The sequence below is a fragment of the Sabethes cyaneus genome, chromosome 2, assembly GCF_943734655.1.
Source record: "Sabethes cyaneus chromosome 2, idSabCyanKW18_F2, whole genome shotgun sequence".
Classification (NCBI taxonomy): domain Eukaryota; kingdom Metazoa; phylum Arthropoda; class Insecta; order Diptera; family Culicidae; genus Sabethes; species Sabethes cyaneus.
In genome coordinates this window covers 65,614,139-65,632,158 of record NC_071354.1, presented here as the reverse complement: position 1 = coordinate 65,632,158, position 18,020 = coordinate 65,614,139, and the positions used below count along the sequence as shown (strand labels likewise).

The following is an 18,020-nucleotide window of genomic DNA, read 5'->3' as shown; positions in this document are numbered from 1 at the left end:
ACGTTTTCAAACTACTACATTTATTTACAATAGTTGCAGAATTAAATGATGTACAAATATTATTAGAAAACTAAGTAATGTATATTATTGCCTTAACTATGCCCAAACTAGCCTTTCACACATAAATAACAACGGAACTCAAAATGCCGAGACCCATTCGGAGATGATCCACTATCAGTTAAAGATTTTGCATCGTTCACAGCACGGAGCATTCGACTTTTGACAGTTACTGTAAGGCAAAAATAGGAATAAATTTCAGAAATAATATTACACTGTACTATTCTTACAAAAGATTAACGCAATTCGTGCAGATCTTATCCGGGCAGAAGCTGCAGTTAAATCCACAGTATTCACAAAGCTCCAAATTGCAGTTAACACAGTCCGCATGAACTAGCGATAAGCGATCGCAGAGGCGACATTTACGGTCCGGTTTCTTTTCAATCCAGCTAGGGCACTACGGAAACGATTCAATAAATAAATAATTATTCTCTACTCAGGGGAAGACAATCGACTGATGATATACCTGATGAAAATCGAACTCCGTTTCGCCACCACCAAGTAAGCGCACATGTCGCAGGCATGCACTGTGGCATGTCGCAGGTGGTTGCTGATTAGAGGAAATCGCTCCCCGGAACAGGATGTTCATTGTTTTTTCTGTAAAGTAAAATATTTTTTTAAAATCATAAGAGTTGTGTTATTATAGATGGCAGAATAAACAAATAAGCGGATGCACCTTTTCGCAGGACTGGTAACGAAAAAAACTACAATCACATTTTAGCAACATTGTAAAATTCTTAAGTCGCTTATAATAGCTATATGTAGTTTGAAAGTATTGAAAATAGAAGACACTGATACAAAAAGCATGTAATATGTCCATGAAGCGGTGGGGAAAGATCATGCAAGCACCATTTTCAAGACAGTTAAATATTGATCAAACTAGCTATTTAAACCATTTCAATGACATGAAATCATCAGATGTAATGATGAAATTGTTTAATAGAGGTTTTCCGTCAGATCATACCCCTCCTTTTCTTATTTTTTCTCGAAAGTACTCCCAATACGAGTGACAATGGTGCAAAAATATATTTTTTTCGTTGACTGTAGAATTTACTACGATTTTTTAAACAATGCAAATTGCGAGAATGTTGAATTTCTTTTCACCAAATCACGAATGTTGAGTTTTGAAAAATTCGTTTCGGCAGCACTGTTTATCAAAATTTTTAGTTTTTCTGGCAGCATTGCACAACAGATTTTGACATATGTGTATCAGCGGTTGAGCGAAAAGGACAACACGAATGAAAAGCTAATGATTACCTTCTTTTTCGTTTCGTGTGTTGCTTGCCACAAGAGTAAAGAGTGGCACAAATGGTTTCGAAGTGGTGAAAAAAAAGGACACTGGTACAAAAAGGCATGTAATACATCCGAGAAGTGACGGGTTGAAATATAAGTATTTTATTTTTTCATTTTTACAGTAGTTAGAGGCTTTGTTAAAGAAAGTTTCATGTGGGTATCATTTCTAACAGTCAAAACCTAACATTTACCGAAAAAAAAAATTTTGACGGAAAACCTCTATTATCTAGAATTTCGCAAATGTTTAAGAAAATTTGCAACCGCCCAGAATTAGGCACTATCTTGAATATAATGATTTGCAGGTTTTTTTTTTATTTTTGCAGTACTTAGAAGCTTTATAAAAGAAAGTTTTACTTGAGGATCATTTCCAGGAGTCAAAATCGAACATTTAATGAAAAAAAACTTGACAGGCAACCTTTACTACTCTATTTCGATCACAATTAGGTATTTTAGCGGTATATAAATTTTCGTAGATTATGATAAGATTGATGTCACTGTATCGTCACATGAAGATTTTTTCAAATTTGACTTTTACTCGTCATAAAAATAATAAATAATAAAAAAAATTATAAAATAAAAAAAAGCATTCTTTTAATTTAAAAAATTGGTTTCGGATAAGATGATAACTTATATGTAAACCACTTTTCTTCTCAACTCTCGCTAGACAACACAGTGAATAGATAAACTATGGTCATCGGACGATACCAGAGGTTTTATATGGGAGCTGTCAAAAGCTCGGTCAAAATGAAGAGCTCTATCAGAAAGATAGAAAAGAGGGAGAGAACTTCTGACATCATTTCTATCAATCAGCTTGATTGATATCTGTCAAACAATAAATCATTCTGTTTTTGATTTTTATTATTTTTTCATCAAATATTGACTTAATTAAAATAAAAAAGAACTGTTAAATTCAGAAAACAACGGGTTATCAAATGAGGGAAAAAGCCCCTTTTTTTTGCAAAATAGGATTTCAGGATATATCCAGGTTAAGCTGTAACACAATACCGTATGTAAATTATTAAGCAATGCAATCATGTATAATTTGCATTCAAATGTGTACGGGGTTAGCAACATAAGGCTGAACATCATAAGGCTGAAACACGGAAGGATGAAATTCGAAAGGCTGAAAACTATGTACCGCAAACATAAGGCTGAAAGCTCATAAGACTGAAATCTCATAAGGCTGAATGTACGTAAGGCTGAAAATAACAAAAGGCTGAAACTGAGAGTTAATACTGCGTATGGATGTTAAAGGTAAAAAATTTAGGAATTTTTACAATTTTAATTGAAATCGAAGAAAATGCAATTGATTTCAATTAATTTCTTCGTGAATTTTACTACACTTTTGTTTTTAATTACGTTTATGACTAGAACAATTATAAATTGCAGTTTACATACAAATATATTTACAACAGTAGATTTTATTTATAATTTTTACTGTTTTAAATTACTAATTAGTCACATTTATAAATTACAACTATCAATCACAATCATATTATAATTTTTATCTACAAATACTACAATTACTACACTATTTACTACAATTATATTATTTACAACTACAATTATCCTATTAATTTAAAACTTCGTCACAATTATTATTTACAGCTATACTACAATTATATTTACGACTTCGATTATGCTATTTATTTAAAACTATGGTACAATTATTATCTACAAAAAATCAGAGGGGTTGTGTACAAGACACGACCGCATATATAGGTGATGCAGGACTACATAAGTCTCTTTGTAGTGATAGTAGCATGTATTCAATCATTCAAGTAATCATTCGATTCTTCATGTATACATGCTATATGCAACATATATACATGCTACATACGTTGTATGTAACATTTATCAAAGTAGTAACATTGCATACGTTCAATTCTCAAAAGATTGTGCATTTAAAAACAATTTAACAAAATCAAGAACACAAACTATTCCTGCTACCTTACTGAAATTAAAGATTGATTTTATTACCCATGGTTCCCCACGTTGAAGGGATTTTACCTATTCAATCCTATTTTATCAACAGCACATCATTTCACTACACTTGTAATGAAACGGCAAGCATGCGTATTCATACAGTCGTATTATAACCGAACACTACAGCTGTAGCACATTTTTCCAACACAGACATCAAATTGGCCTAGGTTTAATCGCGTTCGTAAGAAATCTGTTGGCACGAGGGGGCTTTGTCACTCTTTCTGGCGTACTTCCCAAGCAAGGACATCAAAGTGGTCTAGGTTTAACCGCGGTGTTAAGAAATCTTGTTGAATTGAGTTTTGGCTTACTTCCCAAGCACGGATATCAAATTGGTATAGGTTTAGATCATCGCAAAGAATCTTCCAACCAATCACGAAGCGAGAATTCTGGTAAAACATAGGTTCATTATTTTCAATTTTTCAATAGTTCAACATCAAGAATCCATACTTTTCTTTGTTTGGGTCAATTCTTAGAAGATTTTCCGATCGATTGGTGTAAGAATATTGAAAATCGATAGGAAAACCGCTGAGCTATTAGCGCTCAAAACCTTTCATTTTTCGTGACGCTCGCATTTTTCGATTTTTTGGAATGACACCCTATCTCAAAACTTGCCGTAAGACGTAGTCCTACGTCAAAAATACGTCGAGTAAATGTGAAAAGCGAGGAGCGAGGAAAAATACGACGAGCGAATGTGAGGAGCATCTACCAATCAGCCTAGTATCAATGATAAAAAGAAAACATAGATATTAAAATATAATTTATAATTACTTATTATACCCACCTAAACCCTTTTTTGTTTTCCCGCCAGAAAAAGTGCCACAGCGTCGATAAATTCGCGATTGTTTAATTTATCCACTGCGGCACATTTTTTTTCAGTTTCGCGTTCAGTTCTTGGCTACCGGCGTTGCTGCAGTGGAGGGGGGGGGATTTGTTTAAAATTTGCAATATTTTGCCATCCGTCTCCTTTTGTTCCTTACGCAACTCCCTGATGATGGTGTCCAAACTCAAGTGATAGCCCCCAACAACTACTTGCCACCTTCGATGCCACGCTTCTACGATGTTGTTGGTTCTCGGAATGTTTTCCATTACAGCTCTGCAGTTACTCCACAGAGCTGGATGGAAAAGAGATCGTCCATTTTTATTCCGTCCAAAAAGATAATTTTCCTCGAAGTATTTGAGGAATTCCCTGAGGTTCCCCGAGAGAGACGGCTTTAGCTCTTCGTACGCTGTCGGAATGCGGTCGTCTGGCAAAAACGACAGCGTGAAGAGCTTTTTTATGTCCATGTAAACATTTAAGTCTGTTGAAAAAGCCGTCTTCAATCCAAGGGAGCCAGGTGCTTCAGTATGTTTTGGGTGAAATGGAAATAACACCCAAAACATACCGAAGAAGGGAAAACCTCCCTTGCAGCATTGATGGCCGCTTTCTCAAAGTCGGTCACAATGACTGCGGGTTTCAAAACGACCTCATATTCCGAGGCAACATCTGAGAGCATTTCGAAAGCCAACGTATATGCCTCTTGCGATTTTCTACTCAGTAGAAAGTATATAAAAGGCACCACGTGGCTTCGTTCTCCATGCCCTACTCTTGCCAAAAGCTTGATTTTTGGCCGTAGAGAACAATAGGATCCGGATGCCGTTTACTTCGATGTTCTTTAACAGGAACAACTCTCCGGGAAGCGTCCTCTGGAGGTCGTCCGGTACAACAATATTTCCATCTACCTCCCTCACCCACTCGCCTTCCGTCATTGCGTGCCCCGTAGATTATCATTTTCTGGGCCTGCTTACTGACCTGGTCTGTACTAGAGCGTCATTTTCACAGGCCACTTGGAAGATAATCTTGCAGGGCACTTCGCTGCACTGCAATGCCTTTCTTTTTAGGCTATGCCGGTAGCTTTTTTCTAACCCGTTGATAGGGTTTGGCTGATGGGAGTGCTCCCCGGATAGCACCTTGCGCTGATTATTGCTCAAAGCGTGATTGCCCGCGCCTTACAGGCATTTATGTTGGCCTTGCCGTGTTTTCGGTGAGCACATCCCCAGTAATATCGCTCATTGTGTTTAAAAAATGAAGAAGGAAATGAAATACATGCGAAGCTTGATTTAATTTTGCCTATTTTCCCAGAAAACTCCAAGGGAAATTTCCCAATTTCCTTGTACATCGCTGATTTCGAAAATTCATAACCAAGTATCGTAAAAAAACGTTTTATATGAAAATAGAAGTAAATTTTCAAAATAATTCAGAAAAAATATTTGAAAAAAGGCACGTAATATTTTTAACAAAAATAATATATCTTTAACGTATCTAAAAAATCAGAGAGGTTTTGTACAAGACACGACCGCATATATAGGTGACGCAGGACTACGTAAGTTTCTTTATAATGATAGTAGCATGTATTCATGCTTGTAATCATTCGATTCTTTATGTATACATGCTATATGCAACATATATACATGCTACATGCGTTGTATGTAACATTTATCAAAGTAGTAACATTGCATACGTTCAATTCTCAAAAGATTGTGCATTTGAAAACAATTTAACAAAATCAAGAACACAAACTATTGCTTTCCTGCTACCTTACTGAAATTAAAGATTGTTTTTATTACCCATGGTTCCCATTCCCACGTTGAAGGGATTTTACCAATTCAATCCTATTTTATCAACAGCACATCTTTTCACTGCACTTCTAATGAAACGGCAAGCATGCGTATTCACAGAGTGGTATTATAACCGAACACTACAGCTGTAGCACATTTTTCCAACGCAGATATCAAATTCGCCGAGGTTTAATCGTCTCGCAGTAAAGAATTTGCGTTCTGTTGGGACGACGACCTTTTATCATTTTTTCTGGCACACTTCTCTAACACAGACATCAAATTGGACTGGGTTTAATCGCGTTCGTAAGAAATCTGTTGGCACGAGGGGGCTTTGTCACTCTCTCTGGCGTACTTCCCTAGCAAGGACATCAAAATGGTCTAGGTTGAACCGCGGTGTTAAGAAATCTTGTTGAAATGAGAAGACTTTGTCACTTGTTTTAGCTTACTTCCCAAGCACAGATAACAAATTGGTATAGGTTTAGATCATCACAAAGAATCTTCCAACCAATCACAAAGCGAGAATGCTGGTAAAACATAGGTTCATTATTTTTAATCTTTCAATAGTTTAACATCAAGAATCCATACTTTTCTTCCTTTAGGTCAATTCTTAGAAGATTTTCCGATCGATTGGTGTAAGAATATTGAAAATCGAACGGAAAACCGCTGACCTATTAGCGCTCAAAACCTTTCATTTTTCGTGACGCTCGCATTTTTCGATTTTTTTTTGGAATGACACCCTATCTCAAAACTTGCCGTAAGACGTAGTCTTACGTCAAAATTAATTTTAAAAGCGGACAAAAAACAGTTTTGTAATTTTGAGGTGAAATGAGTTGTCATTGATTTTGTAAATTTCAAAAGCAGTTTTGTTGTTTGAAATAAAAGTTCTGTTTATGAAAATGTGTTCTCTGTGTTCAGATTGGCCAGAAGAATGCAGCGAATACATTTTTAAAAACAGAGTCCTTGGACCCAAAAACTGCTTCCGAAATTGGCTTTCCGATGAAAAATCATAGTGGTCTATGTACACTGGTATGCATAATTTTGGTATGGTAATTTTCACAAAAGTTGGGATTTTTATTTATTCTCTTGGTGAAACACTGGAAACATGGTGAAACAAATGCGTCTCGTATATAATTTATTGAATGGTCAATAGACCACTATAATTTGGAACGGCTCATATCTCAAACGTTCAGGACAGAAGTAATATTGACCACTTACCTTTAAAGAACTGCCCTAGAAACGAAACGAACGACCCAGTGAGATGAACTAGGAACTAGGAATTTTCTTGTTCAACTGCTATAACCTTTCTGAGGTCAAGAAGCCTAAAGGCCCAGACACAATGCATACGGATTTTACTACGTTGCGGAAATTTGACAGAAAACCCATGGAAAAACTGTCAAATTGCCGCAACGCAGTAAAATCCGTATGCATTGTGTCTGGACCTTAAGCGTTTTGTACTGCACAAGGTCAGAAACAATAAGCTTTGTATGTGCTGAAAAAGCCTATTGTTTCTTTACAATAACCGGGCTGTAGCATTGTGATACAATGTGTGTTGGTTTCCATAAAACGTGATCACACATGTGCTTCACAGCAACGGTCAGTGTGAACAACTTTAATCTATACCTATAAAGAAGGATTTCTGTCTGTCTGTCTGTCCGTATGTTCCTTATAGAATCGAAAACTACTGAACCAATCGGCATGAAAATATGCATTTAGAGGTTTTTTGGGGCCAGGAAAGGTTTTAGTGACGGTTAGAATCCCCTCCCCCCACTAAGAGGGGGGGCTCCAATACAAATGAAACACAAATTTCTGCATAACTCGACAACTTATCAAGCAAATAGAACAAAATTTGGCATGTGGGTGTTTTCGGTAACAAGAATTTATTCTATGGTAAATTGAGACCCCTCCCCTCTTTATAAGGGGAATTATAACTCCTCTCCTCTTTAAAAGGGGGGGCTTCCATACAAATTTCCTCATAACTCGAGAACTAATCAAGCAAATGGAACCAAATTTGGCATGTGAAGGTTTTCGAGGGCAAGAATATTTTCTATAGTAAATTAGGACCTCTCCCCACTTTAAGAGGGGGGGCTCCTGTACCAAAGAAAAACAATTTTCCTCATAACTCGAGAAGTGATTAGGCAAATGGAACCAAATTTGGCATGTGGGTGTTTTTGGAGACAAAAATTTTTTCTATGATGAATTGGGACCCCTCACCGTTTTAGGAGGGGGGGATCTTATACACATGAAATACAAATTTTCGTCATAACTGAAGAACTAATCAAGCAAATAGAACAAAATTTGGCGCGTGAAAGTTTTCGAGGGCAAGAATATTTTCTATGGTGAATAAGGACCACTCCCCACTTTAAGAGGGGGGGCTCCTATACAAACGAAATACAAATTTCCTCATAACTCGAGAACTACTCAAGCAAATGGAACAAAATTTGGCACGCGGGTGTTTTTGGAATCAAAATTTTTTTCTATGATGAATTGGGACCCCTCCCCACTTTAGGAAGGGGGGCTCCTATACAAATGAAATGCAAATTTCCTCATAACTCGAGAATTAATCAAGCAAATGGAACCAAATTTGGCATGTGAAAGTTTTCTAGGGCATGAATATTTCATATGGTGAATTAGAACCCCTCCCCACTTTAAGAGGGGGGGCTCCTATACAAACGAAATACAAATTTCCTCATAACTCGAGAACTAATCAAGCAAATGGAACCAAATTTGACATGTGGGTGTTTTTGGAGACAAAAATTTTTTCTATGAACTGGGACCCCTCCTCAATTTAGGAGGGGGGGGCTCCTATACAAATGAAATACAAATTTCCTCATAACTCGAGAGCTAATCAAGCAAATGAAACCAAATTTGACATGTGAAAGTTTTCGAGGGCAAGAATATTTTCTATAGTGAATTAGGACCCCTCCCAACTTTAAGAGGGGGGGCTCCTATACAAACGAAAAACAAATTTCCTCATAACTCGAGAACTAATCAAGCAAATGGAACCAAATTTGGCACGTGGGTGTTTTTGGAGACAAAAATTTTTTCTATGATGAATTGGGACCCCTACCCACTTTAGAAGGGGGGGCTCCTATACAAATGAAATTCAAATTTCCTCATAACTCGAGAACTAATCAATCAAATGGAACCAAATTTGGCATGTGGGAGTTTTAGATGGCAGAAATTTTTTCTATGGTGAATTACGACCCCTTCCCCTTTTAAGAGGGGAGCTCCCATACAAATGAAATTCAAATTTCCTTATAACTTAAGAACTAATCAAGCAAATGGAACCAAATTTGGCATGTGGGAGATTTTGGAGTCTTGAATTTATTTTACGATAGTTAGAGACCTCTCAGCCCTGTGGTAGGGGGATATGGACTCTCATACAAATAAAACAGAAATTTTTGCGAAACTCAAAAACTAATCAAACTCGAGAAATTCGAGACTCTTCCATAAAACATTAGTCAATACAAGACCACAAAAACTATCTATAGTAACACTAGATCAATCAGGACGAGACGGTCGCGAGTGTTGCTGGTGACCCGCCGTCGGAAGCGCCGCCCACTGGGGGGCTTGCAAAACTCGAGATTGTGACAAAGATCATCCGAGATTCATGATTTATGTACAACACAGGTTAATTTGTGGCAATACGAAGTTTGTCGGGTCAGCTAGTAATTTTAATAAAATACAGATGTGGTCACCACCATGATGAGGGGTGACAAAAATGGGACAATGACAAAATTAGGATTTTTTATTTTTATTATTTTGTTGGTAATGTTTATATTTATATAAAAATGGAAGCAATTTTTTTCAGCAATTTAGGAATAAATTCCCGGGTAAGTTTTTTACGGAATTTTTCATGGTAATGGAAAACTGATGATGATGATGATGATGATGATGATGATGATGATGATGATGATGGTCCCACCTCATACCCCTACAACGGTTTGAGCAGGACGGTTTATCTACTTAAGATATTTATAATATAACAATGTAGCCAGGTGATAAAAGCAAATAACGAGCTGGCTTGTAATACAGACATATCAAACTTTCAAACGAATATCAAAATTTCAGTAACTGTCCAAGGCTCGTCCAAAACGTTTCCAACCCGAAAATTATCTGGACTTGATTAGGAATTGAACCTAATATTTAGGAGCACAAGCTGGTCAGAGTTGGTTCTAGATAACGATCTAGAACTACGAGGGAGATCCTGCAGAACTTTGGTGCTCGATATACCACTCCGCAACAAAGCGATGGTATACGAGTTCCAAAGTCCACAAGCAAACCCAAGCCTGTCCCGCTTCCGCTCCAAACCCTTTGTTCAGGACTTTAACCTGATCATTCAATTTCCAGATTGTGTATGTCTGTTCTCGCGCGCGTGGCTCAAACATGTGTAGCCTTCTCTAAACTTTTTTAATTAATAATAATAACAATTTCAAATCCATCATCATCAGTGAACATGATAACTTACTATATCCACTAAATATACAAAAAATAAATAAATATACAATCTTCTTAAAAAATACAAAAAATCGAATTGTGACTATAAAGTAGATTTTATGTGTGAAATACAAAGCCTTTTGAATTCCGCCATTGTCGCTGCACGTTTTATTTGTCTAGGCATCGAATTGAAATAGTTCATTCCTTTGTACAACAGAGAGTTCTGTGATCTTCCAAACAAAAAATTTGGTGTTCTTGCATCATTCGCGTTTCTAGTGTTGTACGAATGCAAATCACTTCCTCTTTCAATTCGATCACACAAATATCGAGGCAGCATCCCATTAAGTATTTTATATAGAAACACCATTGTCAAAAAATAAACTCTTTGCTTCACAGAAAGCCATTGCAATGCGTCCAGCATAATATATGAGGAAGTGTATCTATTACATCTTAAAATCAATCGCATAACTTTATTTTGCAAGCGCTGCAACTTCAATATTTGTGTATCGTTTGCGAGGAACAGGATGGATGAACAAAAATCTATATGTGGTGAAATGATTGACTTATATAAAAGAATTTTACTGCTAATCGTCAATTCATTTCTTAAACGGCACAAGACACCGTACTTTTTCGCCATTTTTTTGATGACATTGTCAATGTAAGGCTTAAAGGTTAACTTGTCATCAATGATTACTCCAAGATACTTTATTTCGTTTACGCGATCAATTGCCTCACCATCAATTTCAACATTTACGTTTGGTCTGGAGTTGGCCGAAATAATCAAATATTTTGTCTTGCTAATGTTGAGTTTAAGTTGTTTAAATTTTAGCCAATTCGATAGATAATGTAAATCTTGGTTTAAATGTGGTACAATTTCATCAGGATCCTTAGCCGCAATGAATAGAACAGTGTCGTCAGCAAATAAATTCATGTCACAGAACCGTAAAACTCGTTTCATGTCATTTATATACATGATAAACAAAAGAGGCCCTAATACACTTCCTTGCGGTACATCCAGTGTGTTAGCAAGGGAATCAGAATTCAAATTTTCAAAGCGAGTCTTCTGAGTTCTACCACATAAATAGCTTTCAAACCATTTATATGCTATCCCTGCAATACCAAATCGCTTCAAAGTTTGTAACAATATGGGCCTAGAAATTGTTTCGAAAGCGCGTTTTAGATCCAAAAATACAGCAAGAATAGTCTCTTTAGCTTCGATTTTTTCTTTCCATTTTGCTAGTACCAGATTTAATGCAGTTTCACAAGAGTGTCCCTCTCGATAGCCTGATTGCTCTGGAATCAGCAAATGATTACACTTTAAGTAATTTATTAGCTGGCCTTTAACAATAAGTTCTAGAATTTTCTCTAATGTGTGCAATATGTTAATAGGACGGTACTCTTCGGCTTTATCCGTCCCATTAACTTTGGGAATAGGAATCACAATTGATTCTTTCCAAACCTTAGGCACGTGCCCTGTTTGCAACGATTCATTAACAAGGTCCAGCAAGTCGCGTCCAATGACATGAAAGCAATCTTGTATCACTTTTGCGTTGACATTGTCGATACCCGCCGATTTCTCTAAAGAAAAACAAATATCCTTCAACTCTGCAAAAGTAATAGGGCGAAATCCATCAAATCTGATATTATTAGAAATCGGCTGTATTATTTCGTGAGGTTCACTGACCAAGTCAATACTTTGATTGATCAGCTGAACACTATCAACGAAATAACTGTTAAATTTATTGGCTATTACTTGCGACGATTGTTCTTCTATACCGTTAAAAGTTATGGAGCGCGGGGAGTTATCTTTACATTTTATTAACTGTTTTAGAATTTTCCATAACTCTTTGCTGTTGTTTTGATGGTGATCAATCTTCCGTTGTATATAATCACATCGAGCCTTTTTCAAGGCACGTGAATATACGTTACGTGCGGCTGTGTATCTACTCCAATTATCATTATTATTATTTCTACGAAACTTCTTGTATTCTTTATCTCTTTCCCGTTTCAAACGTGTCAGATCTAAAGAGTACCAGTTGTTCGTATTATGTAGTTCCACATATTTTTCAATAACAAGCTTATTGGTACACTCTTTCAGCGTGTTGGTAAGAACAGCTGCTTTATGGTCCACATCACCAGTTATTGGAAGAAAATCCAAGCTTCTCGAAACAAGCTGAGACACTGCCTGCTTCGAATATCTATTCCAGCATTTTATCTTTACTTTATCGTCACGGGTTTGGTCATTCTCGATGGAAATAAAAATTGTCTCATGATCAGAAATCTTACAATCGGCCTCTGTAATAGAATGCACCATGTCAAAGTTAGAAAACACGTGATCAATTAGCGTTCGACTATGTCTGGAAATTCTAGTAAATTGGCAAACTGTTTGTCTTAAGTTGTAAAAATCTGGTAACTGCTTTAATTGATTTGAATCTTGTCCACTAAGCCAATCAATATTAAAGTCACCAGCTATAATATTTAGTTTATTTAGGTCTATGAAACTATCCCACCAGTTGTCTAAAATTTCTAAAAAGCGCTGGTCACTTGAACTAGGGGAATGATATATTATTCCGTAATTTCCCATCGTCATGCCTCTTTCAACTGAAATCCCTAGAAACCAATTATTCTCAACAGATTCGTTTGAACGAATGTTGAATTTAATTGATTCCCTGGCATAAATAGCAACACCACCAGTATGCCTGGAATGCGAAAGGCAAAAAGCAACTTTGTAACCCGGTATACTATATTGGTCAAAGGCATCAGCGTCCACTATATGAGTTTCAGCTAGTGCTACCAACATTGGACGTTTTATTTCTACAAGATGTCGCAAAGCAACATAATTTGCAGATAAACCAGCAATGTTCAGATAGACTATATCTAATTTCCTATCGCATTGCAATTTCTTTTGTTGCTATTTACTTGACAATATGTTGCTTTTTCTTTTTTCATACAGCCTCCGATAAACCGGACACTGTGAGCTAGATGCTGGATGTTTTACGTCCAAATTCATATTTAGTTCTTTATTCGATTTTATACAATTTACGCAATTGAACTCAGTTGAAGAGCAATCAGATGTCTTGTGCTTTCTACTACACTTTGAGCATGTTTCAGTATTAACACACTCCGTACTTTTGTGGCCAAATTCTCCACATTTAAAGCAACGCAAAACATTAACGGCCTCTTTAACAGGACACTTATCCCACCCCCCAAGCAGCACCATTTGTTGCATGAAGGGTTACGCAACTCTAATTGAAACATTCAAATATGGTAAAAGTTCGCATCAGTTACCTTTATCGAACTGTTATGTGATTGAAAAAGCGCAAGAGGTGGAGCCTATATGCAACCAATTGTTACACAGATGTTTTATGGAACATCAATGCGCGTTATCTATCCATTCGCGACTACGATACTAAAAGAGATTTTAAGCCTGTTCGCACTCCCACGAAATCCTATGCCGCGTTGTCAAAACTTGCGTGAAAACATAAACAAAAATACTTCCTTCTCTTTTTTTCTCGCACAAAAACCAATGCGCGTTATCTAAATACAAGCAGGTATTCGCGACTACGATACTAAAAGAGATTTTATGCCTGTTCGCACTCACACGAAATCCTATGTCGCGTTGTCAAAACTTGCGACTACGATACTAAAAGAGATTTTAAGCCTGTTCGCACTCCCACGAAATCCTATGCCGCGTTGTCAAAACTTGCGTGAAAACAAAAACAAAAATACTTTCTTCTCTTTTTTCCTCGCACAAAAACCAAACAATTATGAGCAACTTCATCACGAATTATGTTTAGCGGGAACCGGGATTTCCTCTCAGGGCTCCAAGACGAAAATTATTTATATTAATATTCTTAATGCGACTTTAGTTTTTTGGGCCTATTATGAGCTAATCTCCATGCCATTCAAAATTTATCGTGCAAAATATAATTTTGCTTTGTATTATTTGATGCGCCTCGTGAAAGTTATTAATTTATTTATTTTCAAGTTTAAAGAATTAACCCAGCCAGATTAAGAATTCGTTTACGATGGAAAAATGCGGTGTAAAATCGAACTAGATACTGCAATCAAATAATATTTTAGTAAATGCCATGGATTCCTGATGAATGTTCGTGTAATTATTGTTGAAATAAAAACATTCCTTCGTTGAAAAATATTTTTTCATAAAAATATGGCAGAATATGATGTTACATTGGTTGTATTTGTTTGGTTACATTTTATTTAACAATATGCCGTAATCAACATGATGCAACATCATGTGACATTATTGTTTAGCAATGGCATTATAATAACACGATGTTGCGATTAAGTTTCATGTTACTAGATATAGACTAATATATTTGTGACAGCCAGTATAAGTATTGGATAACCTGAATCCAACATATTAATAACATGAAGTTGCTTATTTGTTGCGTGTTTCAATACTGTAACCGGTGAAGTTTTTTGCAATTTAAACAAGACTTAATAGCCACATGGAAGATGTTGCAAGTGCTGCTTGGGCCGATGCTTACTTTACCAGCATTCATCAAGCTGTTATAAGTGTCTTTGTCAACTTCAATTACTATATTATATTTGTTATATTTGAAGCGTGGATTTTCGTATTGCGCAATTATTTTTACTTCACTAATGCCGATGTTCTCGTTTTGACTCTTGAGTAAGTCAACGAAAACATCGGAGGAATATTGATCACTCATTCCTACAATTTTAACCTTCGGTTTAGCAATTGTAGGAATAACAGCGTTAAACTTTTCACCCAAGTTGCTTTGAATGTCATTTTTCACGACTTCAATGTCATCCCCTATTGCACACTCAGCAATAATCGAACCATTTTTCCCGTTTCTAAAGTTACTAATTTTGTGTTTTTTTGGATCTAAATTTCTTTTCACAAAACCTCTCGTATCTTCACTAGATTGAGAAGACTCGACCGGTTTTATCACAATGACTGATCGAGCTTTGCGGTTCTCTTTTTTCTGTACCTTATTCGATTTATTTCCAGCTGATCCCGCTAAAACACTCGCGTAAGTTTTATTATTGCTCGAAAAAACCTCGTCATCATTGTCAACAATCGGTTTATCGCGACTAATCAACATTTTCTTGCTGGGATTTGAGTCCGATTCAGAGTGAACCGTTCTCTCATTTCGCGACCTTTTTCTATTCATTGAAGCAACATTTCTATCCCGATCGATATTATCAAATATAGCTTTTTTGAAATCATCTAGTTTTTTGGCCACACTGGATTCAATGCTTGCCATACTCTCACGAAGCGAGTTACTGATAGATTTCAAAATACTATCAATACCGTTAGAAATTGCGTTGTTTATTTGGTTTTCAATTTCCACTTTCGTTGTGTGCAAGTGACTGAGAGACAGATGATAATGTATCCATCATCGCAGTCAACTCACCACGAAAAGCGTCATCTTTACCACCGTCATCTCGGGCTGATAAACACGATCCACATTTAAATACAATATTTTCATTGTCATTCACAATTTTCGCTGCTATCTTGGTTAGTGGCGTACAAGCTCTGCAAAATACAGATTTGCATTTACCAACACAAGCAACAGGATCATCGCTGGCCCGAATAACATTACCACATTTTGCACACTCCATGCCGACTTCCATACACACGCACGCCGGCTGGACTCGTCCAGCAGCAACGGCAGGCACTCAAGGCAGTGAACAATAAAAAAACGCAACAATGAAATTTCAAGTAGCCGCCGGCCGTAGCGTCTACTTGCATAGGCGCTATGTGCGGCGCTGGTTTAGAAATAAATCGTTTAAAAACAAGATAAATGAAAAGCATACAATGAAACTTTTACTTATCTGTCGATGTCACTAAATATGCCGTCGGATCACTAGCAATAGATCACCAATTGCACTTGATTTCACACAAAAAATTTACTTTTAAACTAGACACAAATGATACGCAAGCTACCATGTTCACCATATCATCAAAAATAAGCCGAAAAAATTATGTTCTGAATCGTGGAAAGTTTTCAAAATATTTTTTTCTTATTTGCTAATTTTTAACCATCTAGTGATACAGATTTTGCGGTAGTTTTTTTCATTTTGTGCTATTGGTGAAAAACTAACCATTAACGACGGCATATGGCTGGTTGTTAGTTTTCCGGCCATAACTCAGAAACAAAATACAAAACCATCGTGAAATTTTCACCATTAAAAGACAGAAAATTGGCAAATAAGAGAAAATATTTTTTTTAAATTTCCATGATTTAGACCATAGTTTTTCCGACTTTTCTTGAGAATTTTTCAAAAATTTTGTGAAAAAGTGCACCATCGACATTTTTTCCGAACGTTCGGTTGTTGAAATTTCGGTAAATTTTACCGAATTTCATAATTGTGTGGTATTCTGAGACTCTTCGGCTCAAACCTGTACGATAATTTTGAAAAATGCCCGAAAGATACAAAATATTTCAATTTAATCTAATTTAATATTGCAAGTTAGAACCGCTGTCCGAATCGGAAGCGGTGGCCTGTTGTATGCAAACAAGTGATCTACCGATTTGCTGGGATTACCGGAAATCAGGGATCATCTCTTGGGTTTTCAGCCTTTTGTATTTTTCAGCCTAATGTGATATTCAGCCTTACGATTTTCAGCCTTTTGTTGCTTTCAGCCTTTCGATTTTCAGTCTTTCGTAGGAGACCCTGTGTACGATTGCTCATAAAAGTTGTATTGTCGATTGAATCGCATGTGTTCGCCATATTCCAAGTAATAAGGGTATGAAAAACACTGACACGTCTAAAACAGCATTTTGGTGAGCAAAAGCACAATTTTGAATGTAAAATTTGTCTTTCAGTTAGCGATATTTCAACCTTCAAAAATTGTAATAGTAATGATTGAACGAAACCACTAAAGGTAGACCCCTTGCAAAATACAATCTGATATATATAGCTGGTGCTTCCCGACATTAGAAGCTGAAAGCTGAAATTTTAAAAACCAAAAACAAACGATAAATTTACACCTCAACTTTATCATGATTTTACAATACCACTTCAAATTTAACTTACAATCATCACACACTATTGCTTACCTTGAATAAGCCTCATTTTGCGCTCATCCTGCTGATCAATTCGTTGCTGGTTAACGAACAACTTTCGCTGCGGTACCGAACCCGAATCGTCATCGGAACGCAACCGCTTTCGATTGCGAGTATCGTTCATCATAAGAATATCGCACATGGTGGCGGCAGTGGAAACCAAAGTCCAAAGTCACACGAAGCCAATATTTCTGCGGAAAATCACAAGAACTAACAATTTTTCACTTTTGTAAGTAAATAATAATTCAGGCGCGCGAACGGAACAAAACATGAAACGATGACAAATGACAAAAAGAATGGTCCATCAGCACCGACTATCGATGCTTCACCAGTTTCACACTCAACACACCACAGCTGATTTAACTCCAACAATAGAGTCTTTCACTATATTTGGATTCTTTTATATAAATTGGCGATTTTTCACTGAAGCACTGAAGAAGTTTGTTAATAACAACCAAAATACGTATCTCAGGGACATTTGCAAATCAATAATTTCTTTTACAAACTATCTTATATTGAGCATTTTGTGTGCAGATGATTTGACAAGTGAATGTTTTGTAAATTCCATAACCATAGAATTAAATAGAAAATCCT

At 36.4% G+C, this 18,020-nt stretch overlaps 1 protein-coding gene across 1 annotated transcript; it reads right to left on the bottom strand.

Annotated features, from left to right (window-relative positions):
* Nucleotides 1–92: 92 nt before the first annotated feature.
* On the bottom strand, nt 93–17,592 carry LOC128737512 (uncharacterized). The gene is made up of 4 exons (XM_053832166.1): nt 17,421–17,592; nt 524–654; nt 288–454; nt 93–229 (listed from the first exon to the last, which is right to left on the bottom strand). The coding sequence occupies exons 1-4, from the start codon at nt 17,566–17,568 to the stop codon at nt 175–177; spliced, it is 501 nt and encodes a 166-aa protein (XP_053688141.1). The 5' UTR covers nt 17,569–17,592; the 3' UTR covers nt 93–174.
* Between the last annotated feature and the right edge of the window lie 428 nt (nt 17,593–18,020).